This window comes from Dasypus novemcinctus, chromosome 8 (assembly GCF_030445035.2).
Source record: "Dasypus novemcinctus isolate mDasNov1 chromosome 8, mDasNov1.1.hap2, whole genome shotgun sequence".
In the NCBI taxonomy this organism is placed as follows: Eukaryota; Metazoa; Chordata; class Mammalia; order Cingulata; family Dasypodidae; genus Dasypus; species Dasypus novemcinctus.
In genome coordinates, this window is record NC_080680.1 from 48,673,667 (window position 1) to 48,692,095 (window position 18,429).

At 35.7% G+C, this 18,429-nt stretch overlaps 1 protein-coding gene across 3 annotated transcripts in view; it reads left to right on the plus strand.

The window, feature by feature from the left end:
- The window catches only part of KDM4C (lysine demethylase 4C), a 518,173-nt gene that overhangs the window by 176,054 nt on the left and 323,690 nt on the right, over window positions 1-18,429 (plus strand). For all 3 annotated transcript variants that reach the window (XM_071216722.1, XM_058301838.2, XM_058301837.2), the window contains exon 8: window positions 1,985-2,122. In XM_071216722.1, the coding sequence (XP_071072823.1) occupies window positions 1,985-2,122 (138 nt within the window). The remainder of the gene's footprint in view (window positions 1-1,984; window positions 2,123-18,429) is intronic.

Here is an 18,429-nt window from a genome sequence, read left to right on the forward strand (position 1 = left end):
TAGAGTCTCATTTAATGGGAACAGTTAGTTTTCAATATGGACCGAGCAGGATTTTTTAGGTAGGGTGAAGAATGATTGTAGGTAGTATTCAATGGAGCAATAAAGGTGGCTTCCATATCCCTGTAGCAATACCCCCCTTTTTTCCTCTCTTCTCCCATCCCTTTAGAGGTCTAGAAACAGATGAGCAGCAGTGTTTTGTTCTGTCACTTAATACAAGTATGAAGTGCCTAATTTCCAAGCACACTTATAATTTATGAGATTCATTCAGATCAGGAAAGGAGAAAATCATGGCTTTTTTGCGGGGCTCATGGTGATGGAACTGGATAAGCCCCTCTCTGTCTGCCAGGTGACAGCTGAGTTGGTGCTCATTGCAGTAGAACAGCTGTTGGTGTGCCATTGGTAAATGGGTTGATGAGGTAGATATCAGAATGATCAGGAAATAAAATACCCTCACATGCACCATTTTAGCATCCCTTAAAATGATCATTGGATTGCACCATGTGCACCTATTTTTACATAGTATGCCTCCTATATGTTTACATATATATACATACCCACATATTCATTTCTCAACATTTCAGAATTATAACCAGCCATGGAAGTTATATATTCTAGTTTACCACCTTCATACACGGCCTTACTTTGGATTTAATTTAGATTATGTGTAAGGGAAGTTTCCTGACATTGTGAGGTGTATGTGTGAAACTTCTTTGGTATTTTTAGCATTATAATAGATTTTACTCCAATTTTTTCATTTGTTCATAAACAAAATGGAGAACTGTTGGTGTCAAGTTTTTGACAGTTCTTTCAACTGAATGTTTCTCTCTCTCTATTTTTCCCATGATTTGAGTGGAGGGCTGGGAGCATTGCTTCAAGTTGGGGGGCAAGTCAGAGGGGTAGAATGTGATAGAGAGTCAAAGAATAATGATGGTGATGATGTAAGTAATTTATCTTTCTCCGTAAGAAATATACAGATCTAGTATTATGGGAGATCACTAGAGGGAAAGATCACATCTTATTTACCTGGGTTAGGTAACATATTTCAGTGTGAACCAACAGCATTTATTAAATATTTTGGAAATATTTATCAAGGAGAAAATACGCTTCAGTATCCAAATTCCTTGACTGTGGTTTATGTCACTTTACATCAATTCAAAGCAGTTGGAGATGCTTCATTCTTTTGGGTATTGGATTAGAAATGTTTCAAGGTCAGATAATGGAAAATAAAGGTAATATTAGTCTATTTGAAGGAGTGACTAATAAATTTATTATTTTTGAAAAAAGAAATAACACTTGAAAAACACATCTTTATTTTTCTATAGCCCCTGGTATGTTTTATGTTGCTTTGGTGATTATAAAAATCTACATTTTTTCTTTAAAAAAAGGAACAGGCTTATTACATTTTCCTTGTATGCTTTTAGTTCCCTTATTTATTTACTCCATTTCTTTTCATTGTATTTATTTATTTTTAAAGATTTACTCATTTCTCTCCTTCATTGTAATTGTATTTAAATGTATTTAAAAATGTATACCACAATCATACATGGATATATATATTTGAATAATTCTTTAAATAGAAGTTTTATAGCTAAAGGAATATATTTAAATTGAATGTTTTCTAAATATAATGAAAAATAATTTGGTCACCACCATTAACTTTACTTTTATTAACAAGAATTCACAATATAGCTTTTGTCTAGCTTGCCTTTTCAAAGTTTTTTTTAGCACAAAAGTATAATATCTTTAATTCTAGATGGAATGATTTACCTAAATTGCCAACCTTCTTTATTGAAGTCTCTAAAGTTTCCTGCAAAGCCCTATTAAAGGATAAAGTAAAAGAGATCTGGGGAAACTTTTTTTTCAGTCAGTTTACTCTTGTATTCATTTTTTTTCTTTAATTTTTATAGGATAAGGTTTTAATTGTATTCATACTTTATTGTAAAGTCTCATAACTGAGAAATATTACATATTTTCTATCCTGCAGATCACCCAAGAGGCTGGAGAATTTATGATCACTTTCCCATATGGCTACCATGCTGGTTTTAATCATGGTTTCAACTGTGCAGAATCTACAAATTTTGCTACTGTTAGATGGATAGACTATGGAAAAGTTGCTAAATTGGTGAGTTATGCCTCAAAAATAAAGTGTAAATTAAATTTGTATTCCTGTTATTATAGTTGGGAACTTAAGATCATGTGCAGTGCATATTTTTTCCTCATCACGCTGTGTGCCTCTCATTACAGTAATTTATTTCAGACTATCTTTTTTGTACACGTGGGCTCTATTACCATTTGCAGCTTTAGTTTTTCATTTTTCTATTTTGAGATTAATGTGAAACACTTCACCTTGAGAAGTAATTTTGTGCAACTGATATTTGTTTTCTCTTTTGAGGTCAATAATTGTTTTGTGCAGATATTTCTAGGGGCTCCATGTGGCTCCACATTAGGTAGACCAAGTCTCTCCCTGTTCGAGTTCAATACATGGCTTAGAAAACAACTATCTATTGTTTCTTCTTCAACCTTTGGTAAAACTGGAAGAACAAGAGGTTGAGGGATGATGGTAGAAGAAATTATTAAAACTGCCCTTAAGTGCAGGAATGAATTTCTGAAGGTAATGTAAGAGATATTTTAACAAGAAATTATATCTTTATGTTAAAGTTGGAAAAAATATCTTTGCATTTCCTTGCCAGTATATTTAAATTATTTCACGTACTTTGTATTTTCATTCTTTAGCAATGACTTCTATTAAATTTAATTACTTTTCCCCTGTGTCATTAAATAGAGGACATCTTCAGAGTGATGGTAGCTTCTACTATATTTATTTCCTTTCCTGTAGCTTTTCAGGCCAAGATGCAGACTTGCAGGGGCCAGCTTTCAAATGAAGGTTTGTGTTTTGCAGAGTATGTAAAACTGACGTAGATTTAGTGGACGTTGAGCATATGTGGCCTTCACTCGTGTATGGAATCGTTTGGTGAACTTGTATAGAAATAGCTTCAGGAAAGAAAGACACTCCAGGTTTAATTTATATGTGTGTTTATAAAAGTATATAATATATTAAAATATAAACACATGTATAACACTTTGACATCCCAGGAAATATTTGAATAAATTTTTAACATAAAAGAAAGCTCCTCCTGTTAGAAAACTTGCTGTTCTTGTTTCTTCCCATGGTACATTCTGCATGTTAAAATAGATCTGATAAAAAGTAGAATACTCTTGTGTGTACTTGTGTACATGTGTACAGGCCAGCTCCTGTAGTGCTTTTGCAGAAATGTAGTACTTGTATCTGTATTGAAACAGTGCAGTAGTGACAAGGCTATAATAAGACATATTATGTTATGGTTGCATCTTTAATCCTTGACAGACTAGTCAGCTATCACAGCTGTTCATAGTCACCAGGAAAATTACGTGGCACCTGTTTACTACAGGTTTCAGAATTAGTCAATGGTAATGGCCATAGTAGCTTCTGTCCCCTGGGCTTAAATGCTAAGTAAAATAAGAATGTTGGGGTTGTGTTTCCACACTTCTGTGTCCCCTGGGAGTAGAGTATAGGAGAGGTCAGTAGTGTCCTCTTTGAAATATCAGTAGACAGAATCTGTCAGAAGCCTTGTCTGCTTGAGAATTAGCACTTTTTGGTAGAGTAAGCAGGGCTGAGTCCCAACTTCTCCACTCACTAGCTAGCTGTATAAACATTAGGAGAATCTTTTTGTTGTTGCTGTTCATATGAAAGTTGGCAATACCTTCTCTACCACATAGATTTGTTGTGGGGGGAGAAGAACTTAGGTGTGTAAATATCCATTCATACTGTGTTGAATTATATCATTGAATTTAGTCAAGGGGTATGACTGTTTTGTTTGGTCCTGGGTATTTTACTAGGTACAAAATGTACAATGACTATAATACAATTTTGGCAGTTAATTAAAATTTGCCTTGTGTGTTTTTTACATGTTCTTAGTTGTTGTCTCTACCTGTCCCTTACTTTTGGTGAAGTGGTGCTGTTCTGAGAATGTTTTCCTATTGCTGCTAAAACACATGACTGCAAATTTAATGGCTGAAAACAGCACCTGTTTAAAATCTTACTGTCTGTAGGTCAAACGTCTGATATGGATCATAACAGGCAAAAATCAGGGTGTTTGCAGGGCTGCATTCCTTATGGGAGACTCTGGGAAAGAAATAATTTCCTTGCTTATTCAGGTTGTTTGTTAAATTCAGTTCCTTACAGTTGTCAGACTGAGGTGTACATTTCCATGCTGGCTCTCAGCTAGGGTGGCATCTTTGCTCCTTGAGGCTGTTCTGTAGTCCTTGCACACAGACCCCTGCATTCAGAGGTAGCAACTGGCAAGGTCATTTTTGTCATGTAACGTAACATATTCACATGTTGCCGAGATTAGTAGGGCAGAGGAGTGTGGGAGGCAGCATTCTGCCTGCCACAGAGAGTACTGATTAAGAATTGAGGTGGTAATGTATTAAGAATCTACACTGGTCATAGACTTCATTTTAGTTATTCTGAGTAAAAGATGGAAACTAAATTTGTGACAGATAGAATTTTGAATGTTTCACTATAACATCCTTTTTTTTTTGAGATACTGGGGCCAGGGACTGGACTCAGGACTTCATACGTGGGAAGCCATTATTCAACCACATCGGCTCTCCTGAGTTGGTTTTATTTTAGTTTTTTTCATTTGTTTCCTTTTTTTGTTTTTAGGAGGTGCTGGGGATCAAACCCGGAACCTCCCATTGGGAAGCAGGTGCTCAACCATTTGAGCCACATCCATTCACCCTTACGTAGTTTTAAATCATATACCTCAGTATTAATGATTTCTTGGGTAGTCTTAGTTTACAGATTTTCTTATATTGTAAATTATTGTGTGTATTTTCTTGCAGATTTTGGTATCTTTTCTAAGTTTTTTGAGTTTTTTTTACTGACCCATCTTTGTTTCTTTAGACAAACTTATTAATGTATCTTGTGTGTGTGTGTATCTGTGAATCCTAGGAAAATTTATGAATTTTAAAACTAGCTTGGGTTTTTCTGGGAACTAATATAATGAGTAGTGGATTCATTATGAATAGCTTTAAAAAGTCTTTCAGTTTTGAAGATGCTAAAATTTGTTAGTCTTAATTCTTTGCTTCAGTTTTTTCTAATTGGAGCTATTTGAGAAACCAGTCATTACTCACAGGTGATAAGTGTTTTTGATGGGGGGGATAATCATTTTAAAAATAATTGCATGGGACGCTGATGTGGCTTAGTGGTTTTTTTGTGGTAGAGCATTGATTGTGCAAAGTGGGAGGTCATACTATCATCTGTTACAAACTAATATTTTAAATTTGGTGTCAGAAAAGAGCCATTATGAAAGGCTATTTTTTGGAGCAGTGTAGCTCAGTGGATGAGCCCTTGCCTTGTATGTATGAGATCCTGAGTTTAATCCTTAGTCCCTCCTGAAAAAAAAAAAGGCTAATTTTAATTTTAAAAATACTAGGTTTTTGAAAGATAATGCCAGGTTCCAGATGTCCTGGAGGAGGATGAGAGGGCTGCTGTAGAGGCAGCAGAACCTGCATTTGTATGCTTGACATGACTGATCCTATAAGCACTGTGATGACTTTGTTTTGTTCTTGAAAGCTTACTTGTATTTCACTGGATTTTTGAGGAATAAAATAGGAATTGGCCTAAATAATAATTTTTAATAATTCTAAATGCTCAGATATAATAACCCTTCCTAAAGGGCCTAGAATATTTATTGTTTTATGTGGATAAGTTGTGTAGTTTTAGAAATTCCTGCTTTAGTGTTTCTCCCCAAACTTACAAATAACTGGAAAATAAGGGATTACATTTTTAGGCTCACATAGAATATAAGATATCTTACTTACCTTTACGGACATTATATATCTAGTGCTGTTTTGCATGGTCCATAGGTTTTAAGGTATATCTTACCCATTGGAATGTATGGGAGGTGACCTCCATGGTTTTCTAGAAAACAGTCCCTAAGGACTCTCATCAGACAGTAATGTTTGCAGATGACTGGTATAGCTGGTGAGCCATTTCTTACTCTCTTAATTTTAGTCTTTTAGGTCATCATTTAATATTTTTAACAATCACCTTTATTGAGGTGTGATGTCTCTACAATAAACTACCCATTTTAAGTGTGCACTTTGTAAGTTTTTAAAACAATCATTTACATTAATATTAATAAAGCATACAGTCCATCCAAAGCGTACAATCAGTGTTGTTTGGTATAGTCACATAGTTGTGCGATCATTACTTTGATCATTAGTAGAACCCATATAACCTATATAACTTTTAAATAAAAAAATATAACCCCTACCACCATCAAGATCTAGACTGTCATCATTGTTGTGGAAAAATTTTTGTGTCATCCCAGTCAAGCCTTCCACCCCTAGCTCCAGGTAACTACTATATCAGCTATCTGTCACTATATATATATATATATTCCCCACCCCCTTGGGTTTTCTTTTGTTCAGCTTGATGTTCTGTGTTTTATTGGTGAGTAATATTCCGTTGTATGACAGTATCACTGTGTGTTTATCCATTTACTTGTTGATAGACATGTTTTTAGTTGAAGTGTTATAAATGAAGCTGATATAAATAGTCACATGCAGGTCTTCAGGTGGTCATATGTTTTGCTTTCATTTCTTTAAGATAAATACTTAAAAGTAGAATTGCAGAGTCTTATGGCAAGTGTATGTTTAATTTTATAAGAAGTTGCAAAACAGATTTCCAAAGTGGTTGTAGTGTTTTACATTCTGTCTTGCAATATATGATAGTTCCAGTTCTGCATACTTTGCATTATCAAAGTGCATTTCCCACAGTTTGCATTGTCAGTATTTATTTCTAACTTCAGCTATTCTCGTTTGTTGTGGGAGCTCATTGCACTGACTAATGATGTTGGGCATCTTTTTGTATTCTTATTAGGTAAGTGTATATCTTCTGTGAAATAGGTTTAAATTTTTTGCTCATTTAAAATTTTAATTTTTTTTCTTAATGAGTTGTAGAGCTCTCTCTGTATAATCCAAATGCGTATCATTTATTTAGAAAAGTGTTTTCTCTTGGTCTGTGGGTAATTTTTTCCTTTTCTTAACAGTGTCTTTAAAAGAACAAATGTTTTTAGTTTCTATGAAACCAGCTTTTTAGTGTTATTATTTTTTAATAATATTTAATATTTTTTAATAATTCCAAATGTTTTATAGTGTTGGCTTTACTTTAGGTCCATGAGCAACTTTAAATTTTTTCTATAACATATACAGTTCCAGCACCATTTGTTTAAAAGACTATCCTTTCTCCCCCTAAAAATTTACTCTGACTCCTTTTGAATAATTGACTGTACATGTGTGGGTCTAGTTTTGGACTCTCTGGTTTGTTCCATTGATTTATTTATCCTATGCCAATACCACTCTATCTTGATTCCTGTAGCTTTAGTACATCTTGAAATCAATTAGTATATGTCCTCCACATATACTTGTTCTTCCTATTCAGAAATATTTTGGCTGTTCTAGGTCTTTCACGTTTCCATGTAAATTTTAGAATCATGTCAATTTCTACAAAAAAGTATACTGAGATTTGGATTGCGTTTAAGTTGTATCTGTACATCAATTTTCGAAGAAAGACATCAATATTTTCTCCCAATCCATGTAAATGGCATATCTCTTCATATGATTAGATTTTCTTTGATTTCTCTCAGCAACATCCTATTGTAAAGGTGTTATGCATACATTTGTTAAATTGTACCTAAATATTTCATGTTTTTGATGCCTTTGTAATGATATTTTTAATATTTCATTTTCTAGTTTTTTTGACAATTAATTTTCATATATTGATTTTGTATCCTGTGATCTTGCTAAACTCACTTATTCTAGTAGCTTTAAGAAAATAGATGGTTTAATATTTTCTATATATATGATCATGTTATCTGCAAATAGAGATTTGTTGTAGTTTCTAATCTGGTTGCCTTATTTGTGTTTCTTGCCTAATTGCACTGACTATAACCTCCAGTTCAGTGTTGAGTAGAAGTGGTAATAATGGGTGTCTGTGCCTTGTTACTGATCCTAGGGAGAAAGTCTTTCACTATTAAATTAAATATGATGTTAGTTTTTCATAGATTTCCTTTATCAGGTTTACTCACGTTTTCTTTAACTTGATAAGTGTCATGTTTATAAAATGCCCTACTGGTTAAATGTGTTTGATTAGATTTTCTTTTTGGGGGGAGGGTAGGTGGAAGAGAGGAGCATCTTTTCATGTGCTTATCAACCTTTTGTCTACTTTCTTTGGAGAAATGTCTGTTCAAGTCTTTTGTATGTTTTTTGAATTGATTGTCTGCCTTTTTGTTAAGCTGTAGGAGTTCTTCATATATTCTAAATTTAAATCTCTATCAGGTATATTAAGATATTCTTTTAACTTTCCTTTTTAAAATAACGTTCCTTATCTCAATTGATGTGTTGGGAAAACTGGTAATTTAAACAAAAGAAACTCATATTTATTATCTACTAAATGATTACATGTTACCTCATTATCTTTATAAACATTCCTGTGATATTAATACACATTTATACAATTCCTTATTCACAATGCTGAAATCCAAATGCTTTGAAAACAATTTTTTTTTTGTCATTTGGGTACAAATTCAGTTCAGAATAAAATTTGACCTGAACTGAAATGACATTAATTATAGCTTTTCCTAATATGTTATATTTTGCTATAGAAATATTAAGGGATATGATAGCTGGATGTTGCTCTAACCTGGTGGGGGTGCTGTGTAATTTTGGTTTATGACTCCTGGGTGGTCACCTGACTCTGACGACTATTCTTTTCATAATAGCTGTGGTCTTATGAATTTTAACTTTATAATTCTGGATTAAAAGTAAATGTGGATTCCATTTGAATCTATTACTGACCTATTGGTGTTTGGTATTTGTTGAAGAAACCTTCCCTGGGCTTAAGGTATAGTTAAGATTGACTAGAACTCCCATTCTATTATTTGAGCAAAGCCCAAAGATACCTCTTCCAAATTTTAGCAAATTTCTGGGGTTAAGTGTCAACTGAATTATTTTATTTTATGGATATGTCACTGCGTGTGGATACATTTCCTCATTTTCAGCACTTTAATCCAGATTACACTTTTTCCAGTGTCCACCCAAACTGCCTCTTTTCTATAGAAATTTTTTCCTGTGTATGTGTTTAGATTGTGCAGAAGATCTGGGAAAAAGAGGTAGACATGGGGGTGAGAGAACATTTATTTCTCGTATGATAGCAACTTAAACTTGACTATCTTTGTCTCTAAAAATCCCTGCTAAATAGAATTAATAAGAAAATGAAATAATTATAGGTTTAAACATAAGAAATAAAATACATAACAATTTAGAAAACCTAAACTAAAATAAAATTTAAAAATTGGGATATTTAATATTAAAATTTTTTTTTGATGTTTTGTCTTTCATCACTTTAAGATCTATTGTCTTATATGTACAGTGATATTATATTCCATTTATTCCCCCAGTGTCTTACTCTTTTTCATTTTATATTCAAAGAAATTTTAGGTCATAGTAAAGTCACTTGCAGAACACAGGGGACTCCCATACACCCAACATCCTCCCTTTTTCCCCTTTCCATATCAATAGACTTTTTATATGTGGATGGTACATCTGTTACAGCTGATGTACAAATACTGAAACATAGCTACTAACCATGGTCATTGGTTTACATTATGGTCTATACTCTAGACTGTACACTTTTATAAATTTTTGATGGAATTCAACATGGCTTGTATCCATCCTTGTAAGATCAAGCAGAACATGTCCATTGCCCCCTAAATACCTCCTCTTCCATCTACTCTGTTCCTCCCTCTCCCTCCTCTCGGGGCCCATGGTGACCACCAGGCTTCACTCCTTGAAGGACAGGATTCATAGTTATTTGCAACAACACTGAGAGCTTGACACAGTGGTCTGTCCTCCCCTATTAGGAACCGCCCATGCTCTCGAAAGACACCCACCCCTCTGTTTGAGAACTCCCCAGGATGAGAGTCCAACTCCTTCCATCTCTTTCTCCACCCACTGATACAACACATATGACAAATTGATCACTTGTACAATCACTAGAAAAGACAAGTTTAATGACTTGTGTCTTCATCTGAGCTCTGCGTATAGTTCTAATAATATTTCTTTATGGTCTTATCACTGAATCAAAGGCTTTGTCTTCACAATGAAGTTTACTATTCCCTATGTCTGGCAGAAAATGTTTAATAAAAGGCACTATTTCCAATAAATAAATAAATAAAAATCCCTGCTCATGTCCCACCCCTCACTGTTTTTCTTGTTTCTCTTTTCCTTCTTGTCCTCTCATTCAATTCTTTTTAACCTTTACTTGCAAAATATAGACTAGCCAAATCCTGCAAGATGCTCCCAAACAAAAGGCTTTGTGTTTTACAGGATCACCTTACAAAAATGGTGATTATGCCATTTTCTCCATTCTGTTACTCAGAGGTAAAATTCCCAGTCACCCTGTGCATAGTTGCCTACTAACCTAGGCAGAATTCAGGTTTGGTGATCCTCCGCCCCTGCAAGCGGCATTGTGTTACATGCTTGTACGAAGGGGGAATGTGTGGTTTCTTTGTCTTCAAGAAACTTTCTTAAAGAACAGAAGGGTTTTATATATCACATTTACAAAGCTGTAATATTAATGGAACATACTAACCAGTTACTTTGGCATCTCGTAGCTTTGAGTGTCAGAGTAAGCTAGAATGTAAATTTAATATGCATTTATATTATATATATGTTTATGGTAGAGATTTAAAAATATGTTACAGATAGCTTTACATTTGGGCATAGTTGAGTCGAACTTCTCAATTTCTGAAACATTCTTTTTTTTGTGGTGCAATGGAGTCTACAGTTACTTCTGTGGAGCTACTCAGAGGTCTGTTTCCTGGCCAGGGAGGATCAAAGTGCTGGCCTGCAGGTTGTATTTCATTTTTCCGTTTGGTAGGATGAAGTACAGTTGTTTTGATGTTAGGTTTGATGGATTTGTTTGCCACTGCATTCATTAGCTTCCTATCAAAAAACTGACAGGCTGTTAAATGAAACTGGCTTAGATTTTCAGCTTGACTGTTTGGAGACATTTGTGAAGATATTTTGTTTTTGTGTTGCAGCAGCCTCAAGCCTTGTGATTGTCTCAAAGGATAGAAAAGTTATTTACTGTACTGATTTCCTTGAGTAAAAAAGAATCATTGTCTTGGGAATAGTCATATCTAGCCTATACCATCAGAACCAGGGTATTTATTGCAATGTGTACAGTGTGAGGGACTTATCTATGGTGGGATAAATTGTATCTTCTTAGACGAAAAGGTAATAATGACAACAAAAAGGTCTCTTCTTTTGTATTAATTTTATTTTAAGTAATTATTAACATGATATGTCAGAAAGTTAAAAAAATTGTAACGCAGAGCTGGGACTGTTTTTGGGAGCATTACTTCTCTGTCTAATTTTAAAGCATTCTGACATTTGAATCTTTAAACATATGAACAAGTTTAAAGTGAGGTGATAGAATTTTGAAATTGATTTTCCTTTAATCTTGAAGGGATTTCAACTGTTAAATTTTCTGGCATACAGAGTTGGGATGAGTTTGTTCTACTTTTCATGTATTTTTTCATTCTATATTGTTTCAGTCTTTCTTTAAAATTAAATTTGGTTTTCCTTAAACTAGGTAACATACTTCCAAAAAATCTTTAGTCTTGGTTAGTCTTTATTAAAACACGCAAGAATCACTTTAGCAGTGAATCTCTCTGGGTTGTATTTTAATATACTTTAGATTACAAAGTACTAATATAGTGACATTTTTCTATTCTTAAGGCATGGGAAGGAAAGGACATGTGTATTGATTTGCACATTGCTCATTTAACGCTTCTTGGCATTCTAATTTTAAGCATCTGGTACAGTATGAGCTTCTTGAGCATAGGGATTTTATTCTGCCTTTTTTTTTCTTTTTTTTTTTAAACCTCCATGTTCTGCTTTGTTTGTTTCTTGGCCCATGCTGGTAGAATATAACGGTGTTCATGAGCACCTCTGCTGTGCCTTTTTCACAGAGTCAAAGGGAAGACTGTGGTAAGGACAATACCATGTAAAGAAAAGCAAGTATATGAAGGCATGCTCTTAAAGGACTTGTATTCTATTTGGGGAGTTAATATCATTGCATCTGGAAGAAGTATGAAGAGATGTTGAAAAAATAGTCCCATAATGCCCCAATTTTATTCTGAGAAACTGTTGGGTTGTGGTTTTAGAAAATTTGTGATTTCGAAGTATAATATAAAACCAGATGGTTAGTAACCTTTCTTGTCTGCAGGAGTGATATCAGGCTGGAGTCCTCAGGGCTGGGGAACCTAATTTCTATATATTAGTAACCTAATTTCTATATATTAGTAACTTAAATTTGTTATGTGGTGAGCTGGCGCATGCGCAGTGCTGCTGAGCACAAGGAGTAGCCGGCCCACGCAGGGGTGTCCCCACATAAGGGTGCCCCCCGCTCAAGGATTGGCCCCTGCTCAAGGAGAGTTGCCTGTGCAAAACTGTAGCACGCCCAGGAGTGGTGCCACACACACACAGAGCTGACACAGCAAGATGATGCAACAACGAAAAAGACCCAGATCCCCAGTACCGCCTGATGAGAATACAAGCTGACACAGAAGAACACACAGCGAATGGATACAGAGAGCAGATTTGGGGGGAGGGGGGAGTGGAGGGAGTGATAAATTAACTAATAAATCTCTGAAAAAAAAAAAAGTAAATGATGAAACTATTATTGGAAACTGGAGGAAAGATGTTCTGTGTTTTAAAGTTGCAGAGAACTTAGCAACATTAGCTCTTGGTGTTTTATGGAAAGCAGAATTTGAAAAGGGCAAGTCTGGGCATTTATCTGAAGAAATTTCCAAAGTAAACCCAGAGAATGTGGCTTGGCTTCTGCTTGCAGCTTATAGCAAAATGCTAGACAAGAAAGATATACTGAGGACTAAAATGTCAGGCACTAAAAAAACAGAAACTAATTCTAGAAATTCCAAGCCTCTGGAAATCAAACTTCCAGAAGAAGGTGCCCTATTGGAGGACTTAACAAAACTTGGAACTTGTAAATCAGGTTTGAAGATGCAGTTATCTAGGAAAAACTTGTGGAAAGTCTTACTGTCTGATGTCTTGGACCCCTGCTTCCTGCATGCCAAACCAACAAGCTTTTTGAGAAAGCTGTATGAACAAAACCACTGTCAGCCTGGAATAAAAGGAATATGGAAAGGAGGGATTGAAGGGAAAATGACTTCAAGAGGAAAACCATGGAAGCTGAGATCTGGAATTAGGACATCACCTTGGGTCAAGAGAGGAACCCCACCCATGTGTAGAGAGAGGGTGAGTTTGCCCCAGCATTTGAAGAGGGTGGATGTTCCCACCCTGTGTTCTGGGAGAGTTTTGCCACCTCAGGGTACAGAGAAGGTAGAGCACATTCCCCAAGGATTAGGGTGGTTAGGGTCAACACCCTACAGGTCTGAGAGGGGTGGACCTGTCCCTCAGAGATTAGGGAAGGCCAGGTGGTCAGCTTGTTGTTGTGAGAGGGTTGAGCTTGTATGCCAAAGGTTAGAGATGGCCAGGTGGTTAACTCATTGCTCTGAGAGGATTGAGCCTGTATGCCAAAGATTAGGGGAAATGTTGTCTTCACATCACTGTACTAGGGGGGTTAAGACTCTAACCCAAAGATTGGGTAAGGTGTGGCAATCACCTTAACACTCTTGGAGGGAGAGGCCTGGAGCTTGGTGGATACCCAGATGTTTGATGAGGGTGGAACCAAAATATGGCCATTGGGCAAGCCTGTAGAAAGGGTTGATTCCCAGAAGGCACCAAGAGGAAGAAACCATGACCTGAAGAATGACTCTTCAACTGAAATCTACTGGAAGATACCCTGCAGATTTACTGAACTGTAGAAGACCCATAACTCATATTTGTCTCCCAATTTCTCCTTATTGTAATGAAAATGTTTATCCTTTGTCTGTCTATTGGAAACAGATAAATTGTTTTGTAAGTTTCAGTGGTCTATAACAGATAGGACTTTACTCCAAAACAAACTGTATTTCTTTAAATTGATTGTGATATGTTTTAGTACTTGCATTGTTACTGATTTAAGGTTTTTTCAAATATTGTAATGTCTTTTTGGAATTCAGAAAGTGGAGTGTAGCAGTTTGATATGATTATGAATTCCAAAAAGAGATATTGAGTTATGTTTGTAATCTGGTCTATACCTGGGCGGGCATGATTGAGTTATGATTAGGGCTTTGATTGGGCCATGTCATTAGGGTGTTGAGTCTCCGCCCCTTGGTGGGTGGGTACTCATAGATAAAAGGCATGGCAAAGGACAGAGTTGAGGGTTCTTAAATGTTTGAGTTTTGATGTTGGAGTTTGATGCTGAAGTCTTAAGCTGGAGCCCCAGGGAAAGAGACAGAGCTGTTCGCCTTATGGTGTACAGCTAACCTGGTGGAAAGAGGCAAAGCCTGGAGAACTTCATAGTCTACAGCTGACCTTGTGGAGAAAACAGAGGAACTGAGCCCGGAGGAACCCAGGAAGCCTGAACCCTTGCAGACATCGGCAGCCATCTTGCTCCAACATGTGAAAACAGACTTTGGTGAGGGAAGTAACTTTTGCTTTATGGCCTGGTATCTGTAAGCTCCTACCCCAAATAAATACCCTTTATAAAAACCAACCAATTTCTGATATTTTGCATCAGCACCCCTTTGGCTGACTAATTCACTTACTAAAATGAATTTTGGGGAGTGGATGTGGCTCAGTTCATTGGGCACTCTCCTTTTGTGTGGGAGGTCCTGGGTTCAGTTCCTGGTGCTTCCTGGAGAAGGTGAGCAAGCAATGAGCAGACAGATGAGTGAGATAAACCATCTGGGGGAAGGGAGGGACAATAAAGAAAACTAAAGCAAATTAAAACTTTTAAAAAAGTATAAAAAGAATATATTAAAAAGAATTTCGAGTTCTAAAACCTCAATTTATACTTGGAGATATTCTGTAATACCCAGATGTATCATTAATAGTCCATTTTCTAAGTGAAAATTAAGAAATATTTTGGGTACATATAGTAAAGAACTGAATGTTTCATAGATATCCTATAAATTTATAAGTTATTTTTAGGTCCTTAATTTATACTCTTCAATTCATTAGGATGATGAAGTTAAAGTATGAAAGTAGATGAGAGCAAAGAAATAGCTTTATGGAGTTTTGTTGTTGTTGCTACCTCTGATTTGAGCAGAAATGGAGAGATTCAAGATTAGGGGCAGGGAAGCAGTTGTGGCTCAACTGATAGAGCATCTGTCTACCATGTGGAGGGCCCAAGGTTCTAAACCCAGGACCTCTTGGCCCGTGTGGTGAGCTGGCCCATGCGCAGTGCTGCCACATGCAAGGAGTGCTGTGACACTCAGGGGTGTCCCTCGTGTAGGGGTACCCCACGCTCAAGGAGTGTGCCACCCTCCGTGAAAACAGTGCAGCCTGCCCAGGAGTGGCACTGCACACATGGAGTGCTGACGCAGCAAGATGATGCAACAAAAAAGTGACAGTTTCCTGGTGCCGCATGACAAGAATGCAAGTGGACACAGAAGAACACACAGTGAATGGATACAGAGAGCAAAAGGAGAGGGGGGGAATAAATAAAATAAATCTTAAAAAAAAAAAAAGATTAGGGACAATAAACTAGATTGATGTTTAGATTACTCTAGGTAAGATCCTTTAATTTCATGATTGTCCAAATCTTTTATAATGTTCTCTTCTACCCCAGGGTTCCTAACTCTTATTTTGAGATATCCCAGGAAATCTCTATCTAGTTTTAATTACCAAACAATACAAAATAAAACAAATGAAACAATGTGATTTGCTTTAATTAAAAAAATTTATGTGGCCTTTAATATTTTTAGAGGAAGTGTGAGAGTGGAAAATAAAATAGATGGAATAAATGTTAAGGATAAGAGTGTACATGTATGTGACTAATTCTCATTTTTCTCTTGTGTTTCATTCATTATGCAAAAACTGCATAAAAATAAGAAATAGGGAAATTTCTATGTCCTATATAGTGATATAGTTAAGTGATAATGTATTTGAGTCATCACAGCTGAACCTAAACTATCACAGAGGTGTACTATTTCTATTTAAAATATCTGGAAACAACTTTCTCCCACCCTCTCCTCTATAGTCATTTCTTCTCTGAGCTTAATAATTTTCTTATTCCTGTCTAACATTATGTATAATATTTTCATTTATTTTGTTTATCTCCATTTTACTTGAATGAAACTTCTATTCAGAGTAGGGATTTAAAAGAAAATCTTTTATTTACTATTGTGTTTTTTGCCCAGCACATAATAGATGCTCACGAAATATTTTGTTAAATGGTTAAGTGATTTTCCCAAGGCTATGTACTAAAAAGCATCAGAGCCAGGATTCAAATTCTAGGAATCTTTTGGCCTGTCATTTCACTGTCACAGTCACAACCCCCAATTTAGAGAATGCTGTTATACATTTCAGCTAACATTCACTGGCCACACGTAAAAAATGGTTGTAAATATGATATATAAGCAGGAATTAATTTACACAGTCAAAAGTTTTCTTTAGGAACCTATAGCTTTCCTGTCTATAACTGAAATAAGCTTCACAGTTTTACTCATCACATCAATTCAGATGATGAAGGCTAAGATTTCTTAGCATGAAAGGAAATGATAGATTTGAAAGGTTTTAGGACAATGCTAGAAAAGAAAATATGAACCATTTGAATAGTCAGTTCTATTTCTACAGCCTACCTATAAGCTGATTTTCCTTGGGAAAAGTCACTTGGCTTTGCTGAAACTATAATGTTATGGTGGCCTTGTTCCTATCTTGATTCAAGAGCCATGTTTAGACATGTGCATACATCCTTTGAGAGACTGCATGGTAAGGGATGAAGAAGCCCCATTTGTAACTGAATGGATTGAATTTGAATATGGGCACTGCTTGCTAGAGGCTTAACCCTCTTACTAGCAGTATGATACTCTTGAAATCTCTATGATCTGGTTGCTGATGTTTGTGCTTTAATATACCTATCTCTCAAGATTTATATGCTCTTTTGATAAACTGTTGTAATTTGAATAAAGCCAGTTGGAGGATTGTATAGCATAGAAAACATCATGTGAAATATGAATATGGGTAATATTGCATATATGACTTTTTCTTTGCAACTGAACAAATATGTGTTAATGTTATTATGTTAATATCATGGGGGAAAAACCACACTATTATGCTAAGTGAAAGAAGCCAGATGTGAAGTACTACATATTACATGATTCCATTTATATAAAAGGTAAATATAAGTCAGTTTGTAAAGATGGGTTAGGTTAGTGGTTATGCGGGGTTGGGGAAGGATAATGGGATTGAGAGGTGACTGCCAAGGGGTGTGGAGTTTTTCTTTTTGGAGTAGCAAAATTGTTCTAAAATTTTTTGTGGTGATGATTGCACAATACTATGATTATACTAAAAATTGATTGTACACTTTGGATAGGTTGTATGGTATGTGAATATATCCCAATAAAACTGTTTAAAAAAAAAAAAGAGTGCATGACAAAATCCACGGACAGTCTCTGTTTATTAGTGTCCACCCCGCCATCCCTGCCCGTGGCTCCCTGAAATGGCTCCCTCATTTGTTTGCTCATTATTTTTTTGCTTGTTGTCTGCTCATTGTTTTTTTTCCTCATTGTCTACTCATTGTTTTTTGCTTGTTGTCTTTTTTTTTTTTAGAGTAAACTTAAATTTTTTTTTTTCAAAAGGTACTTAGGTTACATGAATGTTACATAAAAAATAGAGGGGATTCCCATATGCCCTGCTCCCTACCTCTCCCACATTTTTCCACATCAACAACGTTCTTCACTAGTGTGGTACATTTGTTAAAATTGATGAACACGTTTTGGAGCATTGCCAGTAAGCATAGACTATAGTTTGCATTATAGTTTATACTCTTTCCCATACAATCTTGTAGGTATGGCAAGACATATAATGGGCTGTATCTGTCATTGCACTGTCATTCAGGACAGTTCCCAAGTCCTAAGAATGCCCCATATTATACCTGTTTTCCCTCTCCCTCTCCTCAGAACCTCCATTGGCCACTGCCTCCACATCAATGATATAAGTTCTTCCATAGCTAGAATCATGATAAGTCTTTAGTAGAATATAGTAAGTCTATTCTAGTCCATTGTTCTTTTCCTAATCCTGAGGATTCTGTGATGGTGATGTCCACTCCACCTCTAATTAAGAGGGGGCTTAGATCCCATGGGGCAGATGGTACTATCTTGCTTTCAGTTGAGGACTCTCTCCATTCCTTAGGATGGTTGTGGTCCACCATCATTGCCTTGTTATTAGTAGTTGTCCTGAGTGAGTCCA